The 23,725-nt window shown below is 40.8% G+C and overlaps 1 protein-coding gene across 2 annotated transcripts in view; it reads right to left on the reverse strand.

Moving 5' to 3' along the window:
* UNC5B (unc-5 netrin receptor B) overlaps positions 1-23,725 on the reverse strand; it is a 230,148-nt gene that overhangs the window by 10,911 nt on the left and 195,512 nt on the right. Inside the window, exons 8-14 of one of the 2 annotated variants that reach the window (XM_087964089.1) lie at positions 19,175-19,207; positions 13,813-14,007; positions 12,298-12,687; positions 9,983-10,070; positions 8,798-8,966; positions 6,840-7,073; positions 806-955 (exon numbers count right to left, since the gene is read on the reverse strand). In XM_087964089.1, the coding sequence (XP_087820215.1) occupies positions 806-955; positions 6,840-7,073; positions 8,798-8,966; positions 9,983-10,070; positions 12,298-12,687; positions 13,813-14,007; positions 19,175-19,207 (1,259 nt within the window). The remainder of the gene's footprint in view (positions 1-805; positions 956-6,839; positions 7,074-8,797; positions 8,967-9,982; positions 10,071-12,297; positions 12,688-13,812; positions 14,008-19,174; positions 19,208-23,725) is intronic. The other variant, XM_087964090.1, reaches the window with a different exon arrangement.

Here is a 23,725-nt window from a genome sequence, read left to right on the forward strand (position 1 = left end):
GTTGAAGTCTTCTGAGATAGTTAGCAAATATATATTTCTAATCTTGCCAATGTGCAAGGTAAAAACTTGTCAGGAACTTTGACAGTGCCTAAAACTGAAAGCGAATAACAGAATTGGAAGGGACCTTAGAAGTTTTCCAGTCCGACCCCCTGCTTTAGCAAGGAACTCTATATAATTTCAGACTAATGGTTCTCCAATCTCTTCTTAAAAACCTCCAATGTTGGAGCATCCACAAGTTCTGGAGGCAAGTTGTTCCACTGGCTAATTGTTCTCACTGTCAAGAAATTTCTCCTTAGTTCTAGGTTGTTTCTCTCCTTGTTTAGTTCCCGTCTGTTGCTTCTTGTCCTGCCTTCAGGTGCTTTGGAGACTATCTGGACTCCCTCTTCTTTGGGGCAGCCCCTGAGATATTGGGACGCTGCTTCTTTTCCAAGCATGAGTCTCACAGATTGTTTTCAGCAAAATTGATGGAGATGAATGGGAAGAGGTTATGAGAATCTCAGCAATTCTTTCCCGCTTAAATCCAAGATATTTCCAGTTTTTCTGACATCCTTCCTATGACGCAGCAAGGAGACAAGTCTCTTTTCTAATGATGAAGGAGATGTCAACTGGCTTTCTGAGTGTTTATTTGCCTGCAACCATCTATTACAAGACTCACATGAATCACCTTGGGAAACTAAATGTGTCAATGAATGTCTTTTTGGAGCAGCGGGCAGATTTTGCAAACCCATCAGAAAGGTTGATGTCAAAGGAGGCCCTAGGGAATCACTCTTACGTCTGTTGTTCAACTGATAGGTAAAGCACTCACCTGATATTTGGCTAGGAGTTTGCTCCTCCAAAGAGAATGAGGGATGTCATGAACCGAGAGGCGCAAATTGTGATAACTGTCCTTAAACAGCAGAGGCTTTGGCTCTTCTAATAGATAGCCGCCGAGAGTCCTTTCAATTTCAAGCACTTCCTATGGGACAAGCAAAACAAAAGCAAAAAGCACCAAAAAGTAAAAAGAAAGCAATTTAATTGGGAAAGGGATATAAAATAGGTGAGACAGAGAAAGAACATGAAATGGACTGCAGTTCATGACAACTGGTGTATAAATATACCCTGTAATAGCCTTCCACAGAGGCATCTTTCAGATATGCAGTTCTCAGAACTTCTGGCTAAAAAGGCCAATTTAACCTTCAAAGTTTGGGAATTCCTGTTCCAACTGAGACAGAAGATGCCAGGTTGAAGAGGGCTGACTTACATGACTATTTGTATTTCCAGGTTCCAGTTTGAGTTTCCATGCTGTTGGAGTGTTTGATCCACGTGAATTTCCAGCAGTCTACAAAATGTATCTTGCTATCTCTTTGAATAAGTCAATAAACGTTTGACCAAGTTAACAGCAAGGTCTCTCTCTCTCTAAGAGTACCTGATTTTGCCTATCTTGGGCACCAGGTATCACCTCATACTTGGCAACCTTCTCTAATGCTCTAAAGCAGGGCTCTCCAAATTTGGCAACTTTAAAACTTGTGGACTTCTACTTCCAGAATTCCTCAGTAGGCCAAACATGGCAACTTTAAAACTTCTGGACTTCAACTCCCAGAGTTCTCCAGCCAGCAATGTGGAATTCTGGGAGTTGGTCCAAAAGTTTTAAAGTTGCCAAGTTTGAAGACCTCTGCTCTAAAGATTGTCGAAAGTGCAGATGCTAAATTTAACTTAATCCCATCCAGCTATAATAGTACACTATGCCCTCCCATGCCATAATTCAAACCAATCAATCACTTGGGAACATCAATAATCTCATTATGACTTATTTATTTCAGCTCATTTACATCATCTTCTTCATAATGCAGGTTTCTCCCTTACCTAGAACTAATGAAAACAACAATAATGTAAGCACCCATATTATATTTGCAACCTTCACAATGTTATGCTGATCAAACTTTATTTGAGGAATGATCAGGTAGAGCTCACCACCTGAAAGCATTCACCTCCACTCTTGTATATACCATTACAACCTTCAATTTCTTGAGCCATGTCCTTTCTTAAAAATGGAAAAAGATAATTTCCAGAGTCCTTTTTTAAAAAAAGCTATTTTAACTTGGGGGTTGGGATGGGAGTGGGGAGGTTGAATGCCAATTGTGACATCAAGGTTAAAACGCACAACACAATAAGGCCTGAAATACCAGCTTGGTGTGTTGATTGCTGGAACTAATCACTCTGGTTGGTAAAAAGGCAGATGGAGATTTATACTTCATTAAGAATGATGGGTCACTTTCATTAGGCATGCAAAGTGGTGCTAACGTTATTGATAGGCTTTGAAAATAACTTGACAATAGGTATTTTCAGAGGAACAGCAGCTAAGCAGTTTCTTGTGGTATCTTCATAACTGGCCTTTACGCTTAGATCACAAAGGGAGCTTGGCTATAAAAAAAACCCACAAGAAAACCTATTCTGGATTTGTTTCACTTGTGACTTGCTATCAAGGGCAGGCTGGATCAAATCAGCATGCATGTTCCTTGGTTCCATAGTCTCCAAATCACCTCTTGACATTGGAAGTTGGAAGGGGATGTTAAAATGATAAATGATGCCATTACCTTAATTAGATGAAGACCTTATGGAGAAAAGTCCCATATTTAGACCAGAACCTGGTCAAATCAAGACAGACTGGCAGCAGCCCTCAAGCAGGTCAGGCTACTGACTTGTTCCCCTTCTTACAATTTGACATCTTTTATCCAAAGACTGATGTGACTTTTGCAGGCCAAGAATGTGCTCGACCCGCCATTAAGTGGTTATCTACCAAGTTACACAGGGATTATGACTTGTTTTTTGGATTTCTCTTGAACCCTGAGAAGTAGGGAATTAAAGTAGACCTGAAAGGTCATCATATATAGTGAGTTCAGCCTTCCTGAATAGATACAATCAGATATACAGTTTACTACATCCAAAATTGCCAGGGGTCTTCAAACTTGACAGCTTTAAGACTTGTGGACTTCAACTCCCATAATACCTCCTCCAGTCATGTTAGCTGGGGAATTCTGGGAGTTGAAGTCCACAAGTCTTAAACTTGCCAAGTTTGAAGACCCTTGCATTCGAGCATTTGGTCTGATGTTTTGGTCCTGATGTCAGAAGTTCGCAAAAGGTAATCACATGATCCTGGGACCCTGCAACCGTCATAAATATGAACCAGTTGCCAAGCGCCTGAATTTTGATCATGTGACCATGGGGAGGCTGCAATGGTGGTAAGTGTGAAAAATTGTCATATGTCACTGTTTTCAGTGCCACTGCAACTTGGAACGGTCACTAAATGAACTGCTGTAAGTTGAGAACTACCTGTATGCTATATAGATTATGATAGGTTCTTATCTTAAGAGAAAGGCAATGGAATAATGTGATTTTCAGCTCTCTTCTACGACTCTGATGACTTAAGAAATATGTCAAAAGAGGAAAACTAATCCCCTTTCTCAATTTGGTTGAAGAGGTTAATGATTGGTGTAGAGAAGTCCTAGACTTATCCTTATCTTTGCTATAAGCCTCCTGGGCAGAATTTTAGGGATACGCCTAAGATAAAGCCATTAGGTGAATCTTCTAGGTTGTCGGAATAAATTGGATACAAATTATAATTTGTACATGGTGACAGCAATAGCACTTAGACTTATATACCACTTTATAGCGGTTTTACAGCCCTCTGTGAGCAGTTTACAGAGTCAGCCTATTGCCCCCAACAATTTGGGTCCTCATTTTACCCACCTCGGAAGGATGGATGGCTGAGTCAACCTGAAGCCTGATGGGATTTGAACTGCCATATTGTAAGCAGCTGGCTGCAGCAGAAGTAGCCTGCAGTACTGCACTCTAACCACTGCACCACACAGGCTGTGTTAGGGGCAATGGGGACAAGTGGTCAAGGAAAATTATAGTGCTTATGGCTGCAGCAACAAAAGAGCAAAGTAGTAACTTTTCCCTTTCCCCATCTCCCTGAGGTTGTCAGCGGTTTGACAAAACAATATTCCAAGATATTCATATCCAGGTTAAGGAGTTACAATACGTGACTAGAGCACCATTCAGTCTAGGTTGGGATGCTTTTGTTTTCCTTTCTTTCATCTTCATATGTATATTAGACCAGGGGTCTCCAACCTTGGCAACTTTAAGCCTGGTGGACTTCAACTCCCAGAATCCCCCAACCAGGGGGGATTGCAAGGTTGGAGACCCTTGTCTTAGACTTAGTGGTCTACACATTATCTACATTAGTAATAATAGGAAAAATGTATTTGCCATTCAAAACCTATTAAAAAGCTAATAATGACTTATTATTATATCTTCAAAATAGGACACAAAATAGTTTCTGCAATACTCTCTTTCTCCTCCTGGGAGCTTCATGGAAAATGTCAGGGCTGCTCCCTAAGGAATGGGTTCAAGGAACTTATTATTTGAATCTAAACTCTGGGTCACTTTTCAAGTCATTGCATCAGGCTGTTTTGCTCCCCTGAGTAACTACTTTTATAAGTCACATCGCATGCTTGGATTACCAGCAAGCCCTCTTTGGGGCAGAGAAGTCCAAAATAAGTACAAACGAGAGAGCTGGACAAGAAATACTCTGTTTCCCCAAAAAATACGACCTACCCTGAAAGTAAGTCCTAGCTTGATTTTTTTTCACGTGCGCCCAATATAAGCCCTACCCCCCAAAATAAGCCCTAATTAAGATCTCGGCCACTCCAAAGTGCACGGGTAAAAATTAAACTAGGGTGGGGACGTGGGTGTGTGGAGCTGCCCTACTACTTATCTTTGGATAGTTGTAGCCAGGCCTGCACTCCCTGACACCTGCCTTGCCAGCCCATTTCTTCTGCAGCTGGCAAGGCTGGCAAAGCTTCCCTGAAGGCCTCTGTAGCTGATAAGAAAGTTCCGGATCGATCCGGAGCTCTGTTATCCACTGCAGAGGCCTTCAGGAAAGACTTGCTGGCTGCAGAAGAAGTTCCTGAAGGCCTCTGACAGCAAAAAAGGAGGCCGGGGGCAACGCACACAAGTGAGGTTAGTCAATGGATGATATCCCCCGAAAATAAGACTTGGCCCGGTGCCTTTTTGGTGGCAAAAAATTACAAGACAGGGTCTTATTTTGGGGGAAACATGGTACTAAGCAACCATATTTTTTTTTGAATAAGTTATTATAGCTTTTTAAAATATATGGGAAATCTAACAGTATAGAAGTAGGAAACAGAGACAAAAGTGTTTCTATAAAATGCAGGTGTTTAAAGATGAGGATTCAAAAATGGCTCATCTTTTGATGATAACCATGTCAATTGTTTGCATATGTAACATTATGCAAACTCAACACACATTTCTATGGAACACAAGAATTACCAACCATAGATAGAGAAATCCAGCAACTTATAAGCATGATGAACTAATCTTTAGTTTATGGGAACACACTGTCCCCTTCTCCAGTCCTAATAAAAATACAGAAAAAATTTTGGAACACTTATTAGGAACTTAGATTCTTATGCATTTCAGGTGGTCGGGGTGGTTCAGACATAAATCTATTTGTATTATTTGATGTAAATTTAAATGAAGTTTTATGCTAAATTTCCCAGATCTAATACTGTCTACCTCCTCCATTATAAATGTATGACCTAATCCTTGTTCATTGGCCATACAGATTGGGATGACTTCAGGGAAGCGAAGAATGACAATAGATTGAGGAAGTTTTGAAGACTTCTGGGTCTGAATTGGTATGAAAGCTCTAATAATGATATCCACCTCTATTTCTTTCATTGAAGGACAAACATAGATATACAAGTTATTATTATTAGTGTATGGCACTGTCACAGTAGCCAAAAGATCACAATGCTATTGCTGAGTACTAGTTTGGCTTGCCAAGGTACCAATTCTGTTATAGGAAATGCGCTCTTCCAAAGATGTGCCACAGGAGGGCAAGCTGGCTTTACATCAGAGAAAAAGATGAGTGACTTTTCCTTCAGCTTTACCCAAGGATTCCACCTTTCCAGGAGCTGCCTTACAAATGGCACCACAACTGTAAATGTTCAGAGCCATCAGGAATCTGACTGCCTGCACACAGCACATCTTGTCTCCCCACCGAAGTGGTACCTATTTTATCTACTCGCATAAGCTGAAGGCAAGTGATGGGAGCTCACCCCACCACCCACTTGCTTGGACTCAAACCGCCAGAGATGAGACCATCTCCATCGTCATTAAGCCATTGAGCCACCGTGCCTCATAGATACACCAATGGAAAATAGTTTAGTTGGTAAAACTTTGTGTTGATCTTGTAGGCATCTCACATTTCAACTTCTGCAACATTATTGCCTGGCTCCCATTGAACTGAATATTGGAGGATAAGCCAAGGCAAAGATGATTAAAGCACCATTCCAATTACACCATTGCTGGTGTGATTCACAAAACCATATGAGACACATCTGTGATTTTTCTCCCCCTTTTAATTTACACATATGTCAAGGCTCTGTTAAAGCCATAGGGACCAAACCTCACTTTGCACAGCCCTCATCACAACAACTCATCGTTCAGTGTCATGAACGAAAAATGCCCTCTATGGTCTGAGGATTTTCTTAATAGGATCACAAATATGTTATGCAACCACTTTCCACAACTCACTGTCCTCTAGGTGAGTTGTCATAAAATTCATATCGCACCCAGCCAGGTTAGGCAATGGATTAGAAAGTCTGTAATTACAATCCAATACATCGGGAGAACCCCCAGATGGAGGAGGCCATGCTGAAATTTACATTAATCTGCTTGTGTAAGTGTGTATGTGCAAAAAGAGTAGGAACTATTTACTGATAGGACAGAGGACAGGGAAGGGGAAAGAAGGAAGAACCTCAGCTATGTGTTACCTTTAAAGCATCAGGTGTGTCCTCCAAGCAATATACTTTGAGGCTGTATTCCAATGAGGTACAGAGGGTGGGAGCAAAGATGGCCAGCTGCAGTCTCTTGATGGCCGACCTAGAATAGGATTCTCCCACAAGGACGTATGTTCCAAGCTGTTCTAGCAGGATATGGCAGCACTTGGGTTCCAGCTGGCAGTAACAAGGTGTGTTTAAAGTCTCTTCATCTAGCGTCACAACTTCCTGGAGGAAGGAAAGGGGGTAAGGAAGGATTTAAAATGTAGTCAGTTCCACCTGGATGCCCATTTTAAGGAGTGCCTTCTTAAAAATTTGCCTCCCCAATTATGAGAGCTGTACAAGTTGTGTACTTTAAAAATAGAAATGACTCAATGCGATACGGAAAGCTAAGGTTAAAACTTAATTTTGGAGTTAAGACACTTTGTTGATTGACATGTTCTATATTTTGGAGACTGCAGTTGATTAAACTCACTTTGCAAAATGTGGTTGGTCTCTAATGTTTTGAAGGGTTATGTAGGAGTTTCCATCATTCTTACATAAATTTTGAGTTGACCTGCTGTACCAGGAAGTATTAATATTACTAAGTACATTGCTTTTAATGCTATTACACAATATTACACTTTCTAGCCTCACTGAATACTGTCGTGTAGAATAGAAATGCTGTTTTTTTTCTGAGTTTGCTTCCCCAGATGTGGTAGGATTACAATCAGGGGTGGGCTGCTGGAGGTTCGCAGGGGTTCGGGAGAGCCCTTAGCTTCAGAGAACCCCCAAATCCCACCCCTGACTGGCCCCGCCCATCCCTCCCAGGAGTCTCCACGTGGCCCATTTTGGATGCAGGTAAGTGCAGGGCGTGTGTGGAGACTCGGGGAGGGCAAAAAACGGGCCTCAGGAAGGCAGGAAATGGGCCCGTTTCCAGCTTCCAGAGAGCCTCCGGAGTCCGGGGAGGCCACTTTCACCCTCCTGAGGCTCAAGGAAACGCCCCCCTCCTGCTGTGGTGCAGGAGTCCGTCTAGGCCACATCCACCATGGTCACACCCACCCAGCAACCGGGTAGAGAACCCTTTGCTAAAATTTTGGAAGCCCACCCCTGATTACAATCACTTTCATCCTTGAATATTGACCATGCTGGCTGAGGCAGAAGAGGGCCGTTTTCTTCATAAGTAAACAGGGGACCTAGAATTAGAAATAAAATTGCTAAATACTAAGGGGGATTTTTTTAAAAGAAGTAAAGATGATTAAAAATAGATATTTGAACATTGAAAAATAACTATAAAATAATGCTTTACAATGTGAAAATAAATCTTTTTTTTTTTAAAAAAAACAATTTTATTGATTTTTTAAAAACAAAACAAACAAAACATAAAAACATCAGCTCTCTTCCATATATATATATACAAACAGTGTGTCGGTTGGTTCATCAGTTTTGTGCATTCATTTCGTAGTCTCAATTACAGTTACATTACATAATAACTCATATTGTCAATAAATAAATAAAAATAAATCTTCATTATCAAATACTATAGGGTTTCCTACATGAGAAGGGATTGGACCAGAAGATCTGCAGAGGTGCTTTCCAGCTCTGTTATTCTGTCAAATAATTGAATTGCTCCACAGATGGATGAGCAACATACACTCTCCCTATAATCCCATAATTATCCAAGGCAGAGTTGAGGCAACTGGATGGGGATGAGCATTTACTGGCCAGATGCCCTTTCCGATGCTCTGCAGAGTTCACAGCAGATATTATTTTTTATTTGTGCCCTAGGAGAGAAATCTCTGCCACTATTGAGGATTGAACTCTCAACCTCCCAAGTGGAAGATGAGTGTCTTCACCATGCTGCTTCGATAAGCAACATATATTGAACACCCGGGACTACAACTTCTTCTATATTGGACTTCACTCCAATATCATCATCATCATCATCTACTACTTTGGTTAATTCAACTTACCTCCCAGTGTCCTTGGTGGGACTGGGTTTTCAACTGCAACATCCAGTCTGGGGAAGTGATCTCTGCACAGTGTGGAATGGTCAAGATGACTGGGCGGCATAAGAGCAGCCCCGTAGGACCACAGGTCACTCTAGGACTCAGTACTGTCTGTGTGCCTTCAGAGGGAAAGCTAGAAAAGACAAGCACAAGGCACTTGTGTTGGCTCTGTGGCACTTTGCTTGCTTAGAAATGCAAAAGGGTATCTGAGAAAACGGAACTTCATATTCTTTAGCAGGAAGAAGACAGAGTGGAGTACTGAAGTTAATGCAAACCTTGCTGCTGAAATTCACAACTGTTAACAAATGTAAACGTTCTGTTATTTTTAAAATATGAAGTATTCTTTTTCTTGAACTATCACAATATTTAAGGGAATAAATAATTGTTATTTTTCCTTGTCCTGATTCATTTGTCTTTTCTTCATCACAAGCATTTTTCTGACCTAATTTTCTGAATACACGTGACCACATAATGCTTAGTCCACCCCAGCCTAGAGGGTGGTTGTTGTTGTAAAAATAGGAGGAAGGTGTATTGGACATGTTTGCTACTTGAGTTATTTGTAAAAATTATAAAGGTGGGATGCAAATAAATACATAATGTCAGCCTAAACTCAACTCAGAAAGTCAGAATCCTATGATTTCAGTAAGATGCTGGTAGCTTTTTCCATTTAGATGTGTATGTTATCAACTCCAGGCCATTTTATGGGAGTTGGTTCATTACATTTGGAAGATACATAGTTGGGAAAAGGTGTTGTTAAGCAATCTAACTGTAGCTACGGTTCTTGGCTGGAAATTAGAAGTAGTACTATGACTGTTGCATAAAGGAGCAGGATATGTCTAATAGCCAAAGGACGGTGTAATCAGTTAGTGAGGGTATTAAATTATCTGCATTTTTAATTTCTTCTGTTAGGAGTTGGAAATGAGCAAGATAATTTTGAATATTGAGATTTATGTGCAAGAAAATTGCATTGAATCTAGTCTGGCATGCTAATATTTGAAGGTAAATGCATGTATGATGATGGGGAAGACTGTTCTAAAATAATATAATGAAAAGAAATCTTAGCTGGATATCCTTTAATTGGATATCACATTTAGGCTTAGGGAGGTCAGAGTGAAAAGCAAGACAAGATACATGATCTGGTCTACTTACAGAATATTTTCTGCTTTGTTGATCATTAGATACATTTCATAGAACTTCCCCTGAGGAATTGCTCCATGTGGCACTAACAGACTCACACCTACAAAAGGAAAAAAATAAGGAATAGATGAAATAATGAAGAACATTTCCTAGAGTGTCACTATGTCTGTTTCTCTACAGCTAAATGATACAATTCTGAATTCCATGGAATACTTTATACAGCCCCTCCTAACTTCTGTTTTTTCATAATTAATATCTGATGGCTCTGTTTGCCCTCCTGAATTGGGCTGCAGGAAAGAAGTCAGGATAAGTTGCAACTGACCCATCCTACGATCACAGTAGCCCCCAGTAAGCCTCCAAGCAAGTTCATAATCTGGTTTTTTTTTTAGCTATCACCTTTATATGGGGAACTATGTCTAATTGTTCTGAACAAATGAATATGGCTTAACAATGCTTTTAGTAGCTATATCTTTGATGGTGACTATAGACACTATCCTAATTATCTTTAAAAATGATGCCTCTGGTATAAATATTGTCATCATAGCATTTCAACTGTTTACATGGTCATTTGTTTTTCCAATCTACAGTATTTGAAAGGAAGTCCATGGAATGGAGGAAGCTACTTTTAACAGTCTGGCAGTCAAAGATCTTTTGCTGAACTTTTTGCAATGAATCCCAACAATTGTATTCTCAGTGTCTGTCTGAGGTCAATAACGGGCTAGTCTGAACTACACATCTCCTAAAAAAAGATGGGAGCTACAATATGGGGGAGAGAGTTTTATATCTGAATTCCAAAGTAGTTGCTGCTTTTGATACAGGTTCATTAGATTAGAACAGCAGGAGACCTCTTTGATTTCAAATGTCAGCAAGAATAGAATAGAATAAAGTGCCAATTTCCAGAAAAAGAAACTGTAATTCAAAGTAAGACTTCCAAGAATACTAGTAATAGACCTAGCCCTTGACTTACAACCACAATGGAGCCCCAAATTTCCACTGCTAGGTGGAACATTTGTTAAGTGAGTTTTGCCTCATTTTACAACCCATTTTTTTTGCCACAGCTGTTAAGCGAATCAGTGCAGTTGTTACGTTAGTGACACGCTTCTTAAGTGAATTTGGCTTCCCCGTTGACTTTGCTTGTCAGAAGATTGCAAAAGTTGATCACATGACCCCAGGACACTGCAGCTGTCATAAATATGAACCAGTTGCCAAGCATCTGAATTTTGATCACGTGGTCATGGGGATGCTGCAATGGTCATTAATTGTGAAAAATGGTTATGTCTCTTTTGTTCAGTACTGTTATAACTTTGAAGAGTCATTAAACAAATGGTTATAATTAGTCAAGGACTACCGGTATAGTAAAGATTCAATTGGGCTCAGAGACCTTAGTGGAGTGTATTATCTATTTAGAGCTGTCCATGGTTCTGAAATTCAAGGACACTACCAGGAATCATCCTGAAATCCCAAATCTCCGGAATCTCATTGACAAGGAATAAGAGGAATGGTGGAATGAGCTTAAACAAGCTGTTAAGGATGAACATGAAAACAGTCCTCCAAAGATGAAGATATAGAAGAAGTCAAACTAGATGCCAGAATAAACTGTGGAAACTGCACAAAAGAGAAGAGAAGCCAAAGTCTTATGCATGCAGACTCCTAAGAATACTGTGGATAGCCAAGAAAACAAATGGATCAACAAACAAATCAAATCAGAGTTTTCATTAGAGACACAAATGACTAAGGTCAAATGATCTTACTTCAGATACATTATGCAAAAACCTAGTTCTCCAGAGAAGGCTCTAACACTGAGAAAGATGGAAGGAAAAAAGAGGAAAGTGGCTGGACTCTCTTACACTGGTAATGGGTACACCTTTGGAAAACTTGTTGAGGATTGGCACTGGTTTAAAGTAATGGGATTGCAGTGGCCTAGCGGTTAAGACATTGGGCTGTTGACCAGAAGGTCGGCAGTTCAAGACCCAATTACTGCATGTCCTGTTCTTGCCCCAGCTTCTGCCAAACCTAGCATGCGAATGTGAGTAGATAAATAGGTACCACTTTGGTGGGAAGGTAATAGGGTTCCGTGTGCCTTGGCATATAGTCATGCCAGCCACAAGACCACAGAAGCATCTTTTGGACAACTTTGGCTCCTTCAGCTAGGAAACAAAGACGACAACTGTTCCTTAGAGTCACACGTGACCGGGCAGAGGAACTTAATGTCCCATAACCAAATCAATTCATGATTCTGAAATAGCCTGTTCTGCTATTCTCTTGGACTGTGGCTTCCTCACTGGACATCCACTTCATCTTGTGAAAAGTGTATCCCCCTGGCATACCTGTCCCAGGGATGATGAGCCTTCCTCCCAGGCAGCCAAATGTCCCTGTAGCACTATTCCCAGGATCTCGAGGCAGAGTCAGAAGCTGCTGGGAGCCCATACTTTTGTTTCTTAGGTTCATGAAATGGTTCTCCCTGTGGCTGTCTCCTGGGAAGGAGCCTGTGGTCATGGCTCCTAGCAGGTCTGCTCCTTCATGCATCCCAGTGGAGGAAGATGCTGTGGAGGAACTGTACACTTTGATCTTGAGATTAGGGAGTGGATCAAGCAATGGAGAGTTGGTCATGGGGATCTTGTCAGAGGAATCTTGCAAGGCATACATAGGGCCACGATAGACACCGGCATTGGCAGTTAGATCAGGCTGCACTGAAGGGTGGAGCAACTGGGGGGTATCTGAAAATGAAGGCAGGAAAAGGTTTAATAAGTCTGTAAACATTTTCAATAAAGGGAAATGTAATATAATAAGAAAGCACACATTAAATTAACCACAACTATTTTCATCTTGGTAATGAGTTGCAGAAAAAAAAAACCTTGCCTAAATAGTAAATCAAAACTGAACCTTGATTACTACTGCTATGGCTATATTTATTATAAATGTGTTGCCATAAAACAGCGAAGTGTAGAAAGGGTGATGTTTTACCTGCAGCTTTTGCGTTGATCAGTTAAACAAGCTACTAAATATTCAATTATATAACTGTTAACTTTATGTATTTCACAGAATTTATGCCAATAGCATACTCAGGCATATGTTTCATAAAATACCAAAATACCCAATTCATATGTTATAATATCTCAGACACAGCGTCCTTTAGAATCTTTAAATGCTAACATATTGATCATGGCAGACATTTTGTCTGGACTTGATTCCATTTCACCAGATGGAATCTGAATCTGATGCAATGAACTGGTCTGAAGTTATTTACTGTATGCTGGCCTTTTTCTAATTTGATGCCTTCCAGATATATTAGGTTACATTTTCCTTTATCGTGTTAGCTGTGATGACAGGGTCTTTAGTCCAACATACTTGGGATATCATGTTGAAAAGGGCTACTTTATTTCATATTTACAGTATCATATGGTTCTTTTTTTTCTTTAGCAATACCACAAATTTCTCCTATGACAACTGATACATAGAAAAGAAAGAGGGACATTTTATCTATTAAAAACTTATCTAAGGAAGTTGATATTACAGCAGTGTAAGGTAAACAGGTCTGCCAATGAGACCTTGTTTAGTACAAATGGAGAAGGTTGTCTCATAATCATATGAAATCATGGACATTTTTACTTAACAGAATCTTCCTCCTCCTCCTCCTCCCTGAGTTTATGTAATCTCTTTTGTTTTAATGGAAACCGTATTGTGTAAAGAAATCAAGCACGTTCACCCCAGGTTGAAAAAAAGAAGAACAGCGGCCATCAGTTCAAATCTCAGATTTCACCTCTGTCTGTCTAAGAAGGTTCACCAATACACAGAAGGTACAAAAACACATGATGTAAACTTCAAAGCAAGCTGGATCTTACCATTTCTGGAAGTTTTGAAATTAACTGGGTGGAAGCCTCCTGTTAATGCAGCAGAGGAGTCTGTTATGTCTGTGTCGAAATCCCGACAGTTTCGCCTATACACAACCAGCCCAACAGCCATCAAGATAACGACAAAGACGAAAATGGCCACCACTATGCCAGCATACAAAGCCACATCACCAGATGTCTCCAGTACTGGGGAGAGAGAGAGATTGGATAAAGTTGTCACTTTCTCTTTGCTCAGTTCCTAATTTAGAAACCTTCAAACACTGGCTATACCAGGGGTCCTCAAACTTGGCAACTTTAAGACTTGTGGACTTCAACTCACAGAATTCTAAGAGTTAAAGCCCACAAGTCTTAAAGTTGCCAGGTTTGGAGACCTCTTGGGGTATACAGACATAAAGATCAAAGTCTCAAAGATGCTTTTTCCAAAAGGCCAAAAAACCCCAAGAAAGTTCATTTGCCTTTTGGAAAAAGCACCTTTGGGACAACCATGGCCTGGTTGATTAAGAATCTCCATAGACACAAAGATCAAAGCCAAAAGAGTCCAAATCAGTTACATTTCCCATGCTCATTGTCTGACCTCTCTCAGGATTTGGGGATGGGCCATAAAAAATAATAACGGGAAAGCTCTTTAACTGCGGGTGGGGTGGGGTGGGGAACCCTATCGTTTTCTTAATCGCTTGATTTGCCAGTCTTCTTTCAATTAGGCTTCCTATTTAGAGGCACTCAAACCTGAGACAAGAGAAGGAGGAGAAGCTTCCTACAAGACAATGGGCTTGCAATTCAGGTCTGTAGCACTAAGCAGGGTGTTCCTTATTGCCATTCTGGCTTACTTCCTTGTAGGCAAGCTGATACCATTCATCAGCTGAATGGCAGGAAGCAAGCATTGATTTTTCTGCTTTTGTTAACAGTAGGGTACAGGGGGCTCATTTCTCTACCAGCCACTATTTAGGTTGATTGCCTAGTTTGGAAGAAGGTAAAGGCAATTCTCAGTTCTGTGGATAGGTGCTGTAGTACCAGTGGTGTGATTCAACTGGTGTAACAACCGGTTAGATGAGCATGCGCTTTGCGCGCATCCTCCACATTTAAAATAACCCATTTTCAACTCAATTGCTTATATTCTACTGCAGCCCCTGGGACTAAAACAGCTGAGGCACGGAAAACCAATCTGCCATGTGAATCAGCTGTGCTAAAAAACCAGGAAATAAAGCAGAAGGAAAGAGCAGGGGTAGGTAGGCGGGCCAAATGCTCACCGGAACTACCAGTTTGCCTGAACTGGTCCAAACCGGTAGAATCCCACCCCTATGTAGTACTATTCACATCTGCCATAACTTTGGTCAACTACTTTAGAGAAATCTTCTACACAGTCCTGCATCCAATAACCTGGACAGAAAATAAGAGTTGAAGGAAGAAATAAGCCTGTCAAAAGCAAGAAGATAAGCAAGGAAAGGAGGAACCAATAGGGAGGGAAGATCAGGAGAAATATCTGAGGTAATGGGTATTAATTGAAGCAAGAATTGACGAATACAGATGGGGGTGCACAACTGACAGGGCCACAAAAACCGGTGTTTACAATAACTGTCTCCATTCCTTGAAACTGCCTCCTGGTAAGGATTTAACCAGCTTTGTTCCTCTAAACTTTGTGAAGATCTACCTGTTCTGCCTTGTAGGAGAGGACTGTCTTGTGTTGTAACTGAAGGTTAGGTTTAGGGGTACGTGACATTTCCATTTTGGGCTTTTTAAAATATTTCTTGATCTTTTATTTTAATATATATTTGAAATGGAAGGGTATTATCTTATATGTTGACATTATCAGCCAAGAATGGTAAGCACGCAAGCAAGCAAGCAAGCAAACACACAAACAAACAGCTAAAGGTAGTAAGAGCACTCAGCAAGCAATCTCCTGCCGTGAACTTCAGAAAGGACATACGTGCTTGAAAAAAAATCACCGGTGTTCTATAAGAAACCAAATATACAGAGGTGATCAGAGAATTGTGCACTTGGAAGGGGCCATTGAATGCAACCACCTACTCAATGCCAGAATCCGAATGAAGCCATCTCCAGAGAAATATAGTAAGAGGGCTTTCAGTAGAATCAAGAGTTTGCTTTGTACATCAGGTTTGGATGTGGTTTATTGGTTGCAGTGTGACATAAACCATGGTTGCAAATCACAAGAGTTGGTCTGCACGTACGTATACCAAACAGACAACAAACACGAAGCATGAATTTTGAGCAGTGTTTTTCAAACTTGGCATCTTTAAGATGTGTGACCTTCAACTCCCAGAATTCCCCTGCTGCCTGGGGAGTTCTGAGAGTTGAAGTCCACGCATCTGAAAAGTTGCCAAGTTTGAAAAAAACACTGAATCAGAGCAATCCCTCATGCAGGTTTCCCCTTGATTAGAGAAGAAATGGGCCCAGAGCAGCCCGAACTGGCAATTATATTTCCTGCATAAGTATATCTTTCCCTCTCCTCTCCTTCCAATGGTTCCTGACTTCCACTTTTATAACTTCTTTGCTTGCATAAGTGGTATTTATGTCAAAAACTGTAAGCCTTAAATTCAGTCTCTATGAGGTTCTTCAGATAAACCTACCAATCAGAACCAGGGGGAAAAAATAGACTACAGCACTTAAATGCCAGTGGAATCTCCAGGGAACATTTTTTTCCCCCTTAGCTGTGATCTTTCGGCCATTTTCAAAATATTACGAAGAGGCCTCATCTCACCTTTATTTAAGCCAATGAATTATTCCAAGCACAGCAAAGGGACTAACATTCACATGACCTACCTTGATTTCCCCTCCCCTCCCTTCTCTCCCTTTTCTTTTAAATTCTTCCCTGCTTTCCTGGATTTGTTTTCGCCACAAGTGTCCTGGAGTCTCCTTCTCTGTGAGGCAGAATATATGAAGCAGAACTAAGGAGATTTTTATGCTGCAATTATATCAGGGCTGTATTTATCATGGTGTGTGGTCCTCTGGGAGATTCTTCATCAATGGACAGCGGGAATATTGAAGTGAAATGAAGGAGAAATAACTGGTAATTTGAAACACACATTTTCCACAGAGGGGCTTTCATAAAGATGGCAAAGGTATATAGAGGGACACTCCTGTCTGGTTTCCATCATTAGGTGTTTCTAAAGTAATTCCTCGGTCCACCAGTCTCACTACAAGGTGAAATACAGATCAGGTAGAATAGAGGTTGTATATATTTATGAGTAATGCTGGTAAGGACATGTAATCTTCCTCCTGCAGTGCGTCCATATAATATTTACTCTAATATTATTATGATATATACGCTCAACAAGTAGTCAACCTTGGCTGATTTTTGCAAAGCTAACTCATTTAATGTCTATATAAACGTCCAGCAGGAAATCCCCTGGCTGTAGGACAGAGTGGCCAGTAATGCAAATAAAGTCCATAAAATGGCGATGGGAAACGTTCTTCTTGAAACCTTGTTTAACACTACCTGGGTGTGGTCAAGAAGACTATATTCTGAATTACAGATGAATATAGCGTCACGATGTATGGCCCTACACCAAAGGATGCCAATCTTAAATCTGAGAGAAGAAAGAAAAATGTGGGAATGGAAGGATGGATGTGATAGTGATCAATGTGGTGACACTGTACTCTCCAGATGTTGCTGAGTGCAACTTGCTCTCTTTCCAATAATGAAGAGGGAGTTCTAGTTTAGCAACATCAGTGGCCACCTGTTTCCTGTCCATGAGCTAAGGAATGGCTTTTCTGGCTTCACAGAAATAAAGAATTTTGGAGTGGGAATAAAACAAACATGGGACGAAAAGCCTAAAAGTTTTTGGAGATGGTCCCAAATCTATCTATCCAATATCCGGGAAACCTGGCAGGATACTTTAACAGTGTTAATCTTTACTAACCCTTCATTTGATTTTTGATGGATGTTAGAGGGGGGTGGGGAAAGCCCTAAATTAATAATGATGGAAATTATTCTGTGCCGGATCACCCTCAAGCAGAACCAATTACATCTTTTATGCTGCACATTCAATTGAGAGTACATGCTTTGATCTTTATATAGCCTCTGAGAAGCAGCCACTGTGGAAAATTCCCCTCAGGGGTTGGCAGAGGGAAGGGCTGACAGGAACACTCCAATTCCCACAAAACAAAAATGAGGGCTGGCGGATGCCTTATAAGCTACTAACACATTAATGGTGGCCAAGGGAAAATCAGGGAAACAAGAGAGATGGGGGGAGAGGGAGGGAGAGAGGGAGGGAGGGAGAGAGAGAGAGAAAGAGAGAGAAAGAGAGAGAGACCCAAGTTAAGAGAGGAAAAAAATTCTTACAGGGAGAAAGCCCACTGCTTGGCTGGATTCTCTACTGGGATTTTGTTGAATTCAATCTTGTTGAAGGTTTAAGTGAAATATAGTTCTGGAGGATAGGCACATAACTGAATATGTTCCTATTATTCACTTTTCTAGCTGCATCAGGGTTTAGTATGGGATTTGGGAAAGGAATTCAGAGCCTTGTGTGTGAGTTGGCAGTCCAACAGAGAGGAGAGCCTCTTCAGCCTTCCAGTCATGTTTTTGCAAGAAAAAGAAGAAAATTAGAACCACTTAGGATTCAGGTCTTATCATACTCCATGTTGTGCCCAATGCAGGCGTTTCCAGGCACAGAACTAAAAGAAGAAAACCTCCAGATGTTAGTTTTTCTCCTCCACAGTAGAAGGCCTTTCTCTAATCTCAGAGAGAAATGTCCAGCTAATCCTGTTATAATTATAAATAGTGCAAATATAATTAAGACTAATTACTTTCTCTCAATCATACCAGTGCTTTTGCAATCATGGCCCCAGTAATAGATCGTTCTCCTTTTACTGAGCAGTTAATCTGAGCATTATTATCACCTTTTTAATAAATGAAGGAACTAAAGATCTGAATTATTAAAGTGTGTATTTTGGGAAATCTTGAAGGCAAGAGACTTATGCATTTCTCTCTTTTTTTTTTTTTTCTGGGGCCTGGCTTTTAATAATTGAATTTTAATACTGAGGTGAAAACTATTGTATCTCTGCTACCAAATTTAAAGTAAAATTCCTTTGACTTTTAAAAATAAATCCAGTTTGCTTTTTGAAAAATCCATTGGGCCTCCAGATGGACTTATTTTATGGTTGCATCTCCAAGGTTTCCTTCAATTTTATCTGTCCCTCTTGATCCTCTCTAGCTATGAAGAACTATTCAATATTCCTTCAGTGGAGCTTCTTCAGGAGTGCCTTGACATCTTATTAAAACCCTTATTAAAAAACCCCACCCACCCAAATGTTATCCCATCACTTAAATGCAGAACAATGAAAAGAAATGACTATGAGAACAATGAAAAGAAATGACTATGAAATGGAGACTTACGGTGAGTTTTGGGTTCGCTTACAAATCTTTTATCTGTTAGAGGAAAAAAGTTAAAGAAAAAAAAAAAGAAAAAGTTGAAAAATGAGGATGACATGACAGTAATGATGGTAATAAACAGAAAACAAAAGGTTGATTGTCCCCCATCATTTCCAGCAAACCAAAAGGAAAAAGGAATGATGGAAAATTTAAACACAACGGAACATAAAAGCTACATGCAAAAGGAAATCGTGAGCTAAAAGAAAATTGGCATTTTATACGATTGCTGCGCAACCTTTACTTTTTAAGCATCTACTGACCCACAACTCTAGTAGAACAGTTTGTTTAATGTTGTAAGTTTGAACATCCTTACGGTCTGGGATGTAGTGTAAATGAACACCCAAGACCAGCTCTCTATGATGGACATGGGTTCTACTGTTTCTGCTGAAAGACCATCTCATAAAAGTATAAAAGACCTGTAAGACAATCTTAGCAACCTCTTCATTATGAGCACCGACACTCAGTTACCATTTCCACAGGGGCATGTTACACTGCATTTCTATTCAAATTGCAGTCACTTTTACTACATATGCATCAGGAAATACGAATGGGCATGCACACACTTTAAATCAGGGGTGTCCAACCTTGGCAACTTTAAGACTTGTGGACTTCAACTCCCAGAGTTCCTCAGCTTTGCTTTGAAGTCTGGGAGTAAAGTCTTAAAATTGCCAAGGTTGGACACCCCTGCTTTAAATACTACTTCTACGTCCATCTTAGGTTATTAAATAACAAGACGCAGCAAATCTAAGCATTCATTCAGACGAGCACCAGTTTTCTGATGGGTTAGAAGTCCCTGTTTTCTGTTCTACTTCAGAGTTGTCTCCTTTTGTCCTAAAGCTCATAATATTTCTTGTTAAAGAGATATGCATCTTTTAATAACTCATCAGCGCAGAAGCACAAATTGTCTCATTTCTCACTTATACTGTCTTCCCACTTTCCTGATCAAAGGTGTTTATGCAATTAGACCCGTACATCAATTCATTCCACCCATTTGGTTAAGTTCCTGCGTACACGGTTTTGTTTCTAGATGCTCAGCCTGGCTCGTTTACATTTTCTCCCCCTGGAGATTCCCTTTCATAGATCAAACTAACAAACATCAGAACTGTCCACGGATTACTGAACTGGAGCAGAATTGCTTAAGTGCAATTGTGTAAATCCAAATTTACTGGAATAGGATGGGAATGGGGAAAAAAAATGTGAATAAAACATCTATATAATAACACCAGTTTGATTGGGAAGGAACAAAAATTATTGGCCATGCCAACACGCACCATACAGGTGAATTTATTTTGAAGCCTGGTATTCTACCAAAGGAGCAATTAAGAAGCATATTGATCTAGATCCAGCATATGAATAAGTAAGGAACCAGACCATTCGAATGACCAGTCAACAAAAGAACCAATCAGCTGCTCAGAATTTAAATATAGCTCCAAACAAACAACCAATCACACAACCCACTGACCAAACTGGCACACAATACATTTATAAGCTAGTGGGAATAGGACAAGAAAATCCTGCTACCTAGTCTGGTAACGAAACATTCAGAAACTAAATTGAAACAAGTTTGAAGAACAAACTATGGCCAAAAACATCTATATGTATATTCCAGGAGACCAAAAATGATGGCATGATTGACACAAAAGAATGAGAAATCCCTTAAAGCAGGGGACTCCAACCTTGGCGACTTTAAGCCTGGTGGACTTCAAGTCCCAGAATTCTGGGAGTTGAAGTCCACCAGGCTTAAAGTTGCCACGGTTGGAGACCCCTGCCTTAAAGCTTATACCAGAATCAAGGGGTCATATACCGAATTGAAGTTACAGAGCAATTCTGATCTAGCTGCACCATAAGAATCAGGATGTTAGGAGAACTGAAGGAAAACCAATGGAATCAACCATTCTGATTTTCTGTTTTCCTGCTTCTTCGTAAGAAAAATACTGATATTCTTTTTAACCGATCATGCTATTAAAATAGAGAATCTATATTCTCTACCTCAGCCATATGCAAATATGAGCCTATGACCAACATATATCCTATGTTTTTATAGCTCAGTGTAAACTTATTGCCAAACTGTCTTTACGAGGATTCCTCTCAGTATTATGACAAAATAACTTGAGGACCTTTTACCATCCTAAATTTTTCTAGTTTGTATGTCTGTCTGCCTGTCTGTCATCTATCCATAGCTACCTTCCTTCCTTCCTTCCTTTCTACCTACCTGATGGCTTAGAGGCCAGTAATATGCATGCTTATTCAAAATGGTATCTCACTGATACAATTTTGGAGGGAGGGTGGCAGCCATCAAAATGTAAAACTATTAAACAATGCTCAGATCAGTTGGAGTGTCATTTATCTGATCTGCACATTGCATTACAAATTCCTTTGTGATGTATAACACTCTGTGTGCCCTTCTGAGCCCATCACATCCATCTTGAAAGAGAGACACTCCGAATACATCCTTTGGAGAGAAACAGTGAAGAATCTTATGGCATTTTAATGACTGAAGCATTTATCAAGGCATATTTTTTCTGCACTAGATTCTTCCTTGTCAGCTGTATGCGGGTGAAGAGCATGAACTTTGTAGTGCCAAATCAGATTTTATTCATTCGTCTCTGTTTGGTTCCTATATAGGAGAGAGAGTAAGCACAGCTGTGGGGCCAATAAAAATAAAAAAAATCAAGTTGATGGCCATGAGCACAGTGGTGGAATTCAAATTTTTTTTTACTATTGGTTCTGTGGGCGTGGCTTGGTGGGCTTGGCTTGGCTTGGTGGGCATGGCAGGGGAAGGATATTGTAAAATCTCCATTTCCACCCCACTCCTGGGGGAAGGTTACTGCAAAAATCCCCATTCCCTCCCCACCCCACTAACCTGCTTTGCAGCTCCGTTCTCCTATGCAGGGCAACAAAAGAAGACTCAGCCGATCAGCTGGGACTCGGGAGGCAGAGAATAGATGGGGGCGGGGCCAGTCAGAAGTGGCATTTGCTGGTTCTCTGAACTACTCAGAACTTCCGCTACCAGTTGTCCAGAACTTATCAGAACCTGCTGAATACCACCTCTGCATGAGCACCTGATTGAAGCTTCAAAGCACAGGTGTCAAACTCGCTGCGTCACAGTGCTGTCATGTGACTTCTCCCCCCGTCGTGGAGCTGATGTGGGCGTGGCCTGCGCATGATGTATCCGGCCCAAGGGCTGCCAGTTTGACACCCCTGCTCCAAAGGGTCAATTCAACAGCGCTGTTTAAAATTGCAGAGGCAGGCTTCAAGGGATGGTATTCTACCATAGCAAAACAACCCAGATAGGAAAACCATTTGTTGTCCCAACAGAAATCCATGTGACAACAGCAGGTGGCAGCACCAACACACACACACAAGGAAAACAACCATCTGAGTTTTGAAAGTTTGCTGGTTAAAAAGGAAACCAGAGACATGACAGAAACAAAGTTTGCTCTTTTGCTTCATCGGGTAATTTATTTGTATTTCTCAAATGGGAGCAATAAATGTATTGGCTCTTCTGTTCTTCCCGATTGTATTTAGAACAGATGGATGAGGACCACACAAAAGCTATTGGCTTTTTATAGGCTAACGCTCACTTAGTCTTTTTTTGTGACGGACCAGCTACTGGCTTGGCTTACCATGAGATTATGGAACATCTGTACATGTGCAAGGCCAGACAGAGGAAACTGACCAACAGCATCCTTTCTGAGATAAACCTGAAGCCCTAAAGGACTATAATACTGAAGTAGGTATTTGCTGCAGCTGCCTGACAACATTCCTTCTGCTGTCGAAGTGTAAGCTGGGAAAGCAGTAACATTAATTACTGGGATGTACAGATAGCATTGGACTTACAACAATTCGTTTAGTGATCGTTCCAAGTTACAGCAGCACTGAAAAAAAGTGACATGACTGTTTTTCACACTTATAACAGAGGTGGTATTCAGCAGGTTCTGACTAGTTCTGGAGAACCGGTAGCGGAAATTTTGAGTAGTTCAGAGAACCGGCAAATACCACCTCTGACTGGCCTCGCCCCCGTCTATTCTCTGCCTCCCGAGTCCCAGCTGATCAGCTGGGTCTTCTTTTGTTGCATTGCACAGGAGACTGGAGCTGGATTGCAGGTTAGTGGGCTGGGAGGAAGTGAGATTTTGCAGTAACCTTCCCCCTGGAATGGGGAGGGAATGGAGATTTTACAGTATCCTTCCCCTGCCATGCCCACAAAACCATGCCACGTCCACCAAGCCATGCCCACAGAACTGGTAGTAAAATTTTCTGAATCCCACCACTGACTTACAATCATTGCAGCATACCCATGGCCCCAGGATCAGAATATCAGATGCTTGGCAAGGGGGTTCATGTCTTTGACGGTTGCAGTGTCCCAGGGTCACATGATCAACTTTTGTGGCCTTCTGACAAGCAACTTCAATGGGGAAGCCAGATTCACTTAACAACTGGGTTACCAAATTAACAATTGCAATGAGTCACTTGACAACTGTGGTCCTAAAAAGGGGCAAACCTCACTTAACAAAT

The sequence above is a fragment of the Notechis scutatus genome, chromosome 4 (genome assembly GCF_049901735.1).
Source record: "Notechis scutatus isolate UNSWTSFEM ecotype Mainland chromosome 4, rNotScu1.2, whole genome shotgun sequence".
NCBI lineage: Eukaryota > Metazoa > Chordata > Lepidosauria > Squamata > Elapidae > Notechis > Notechis scutatus.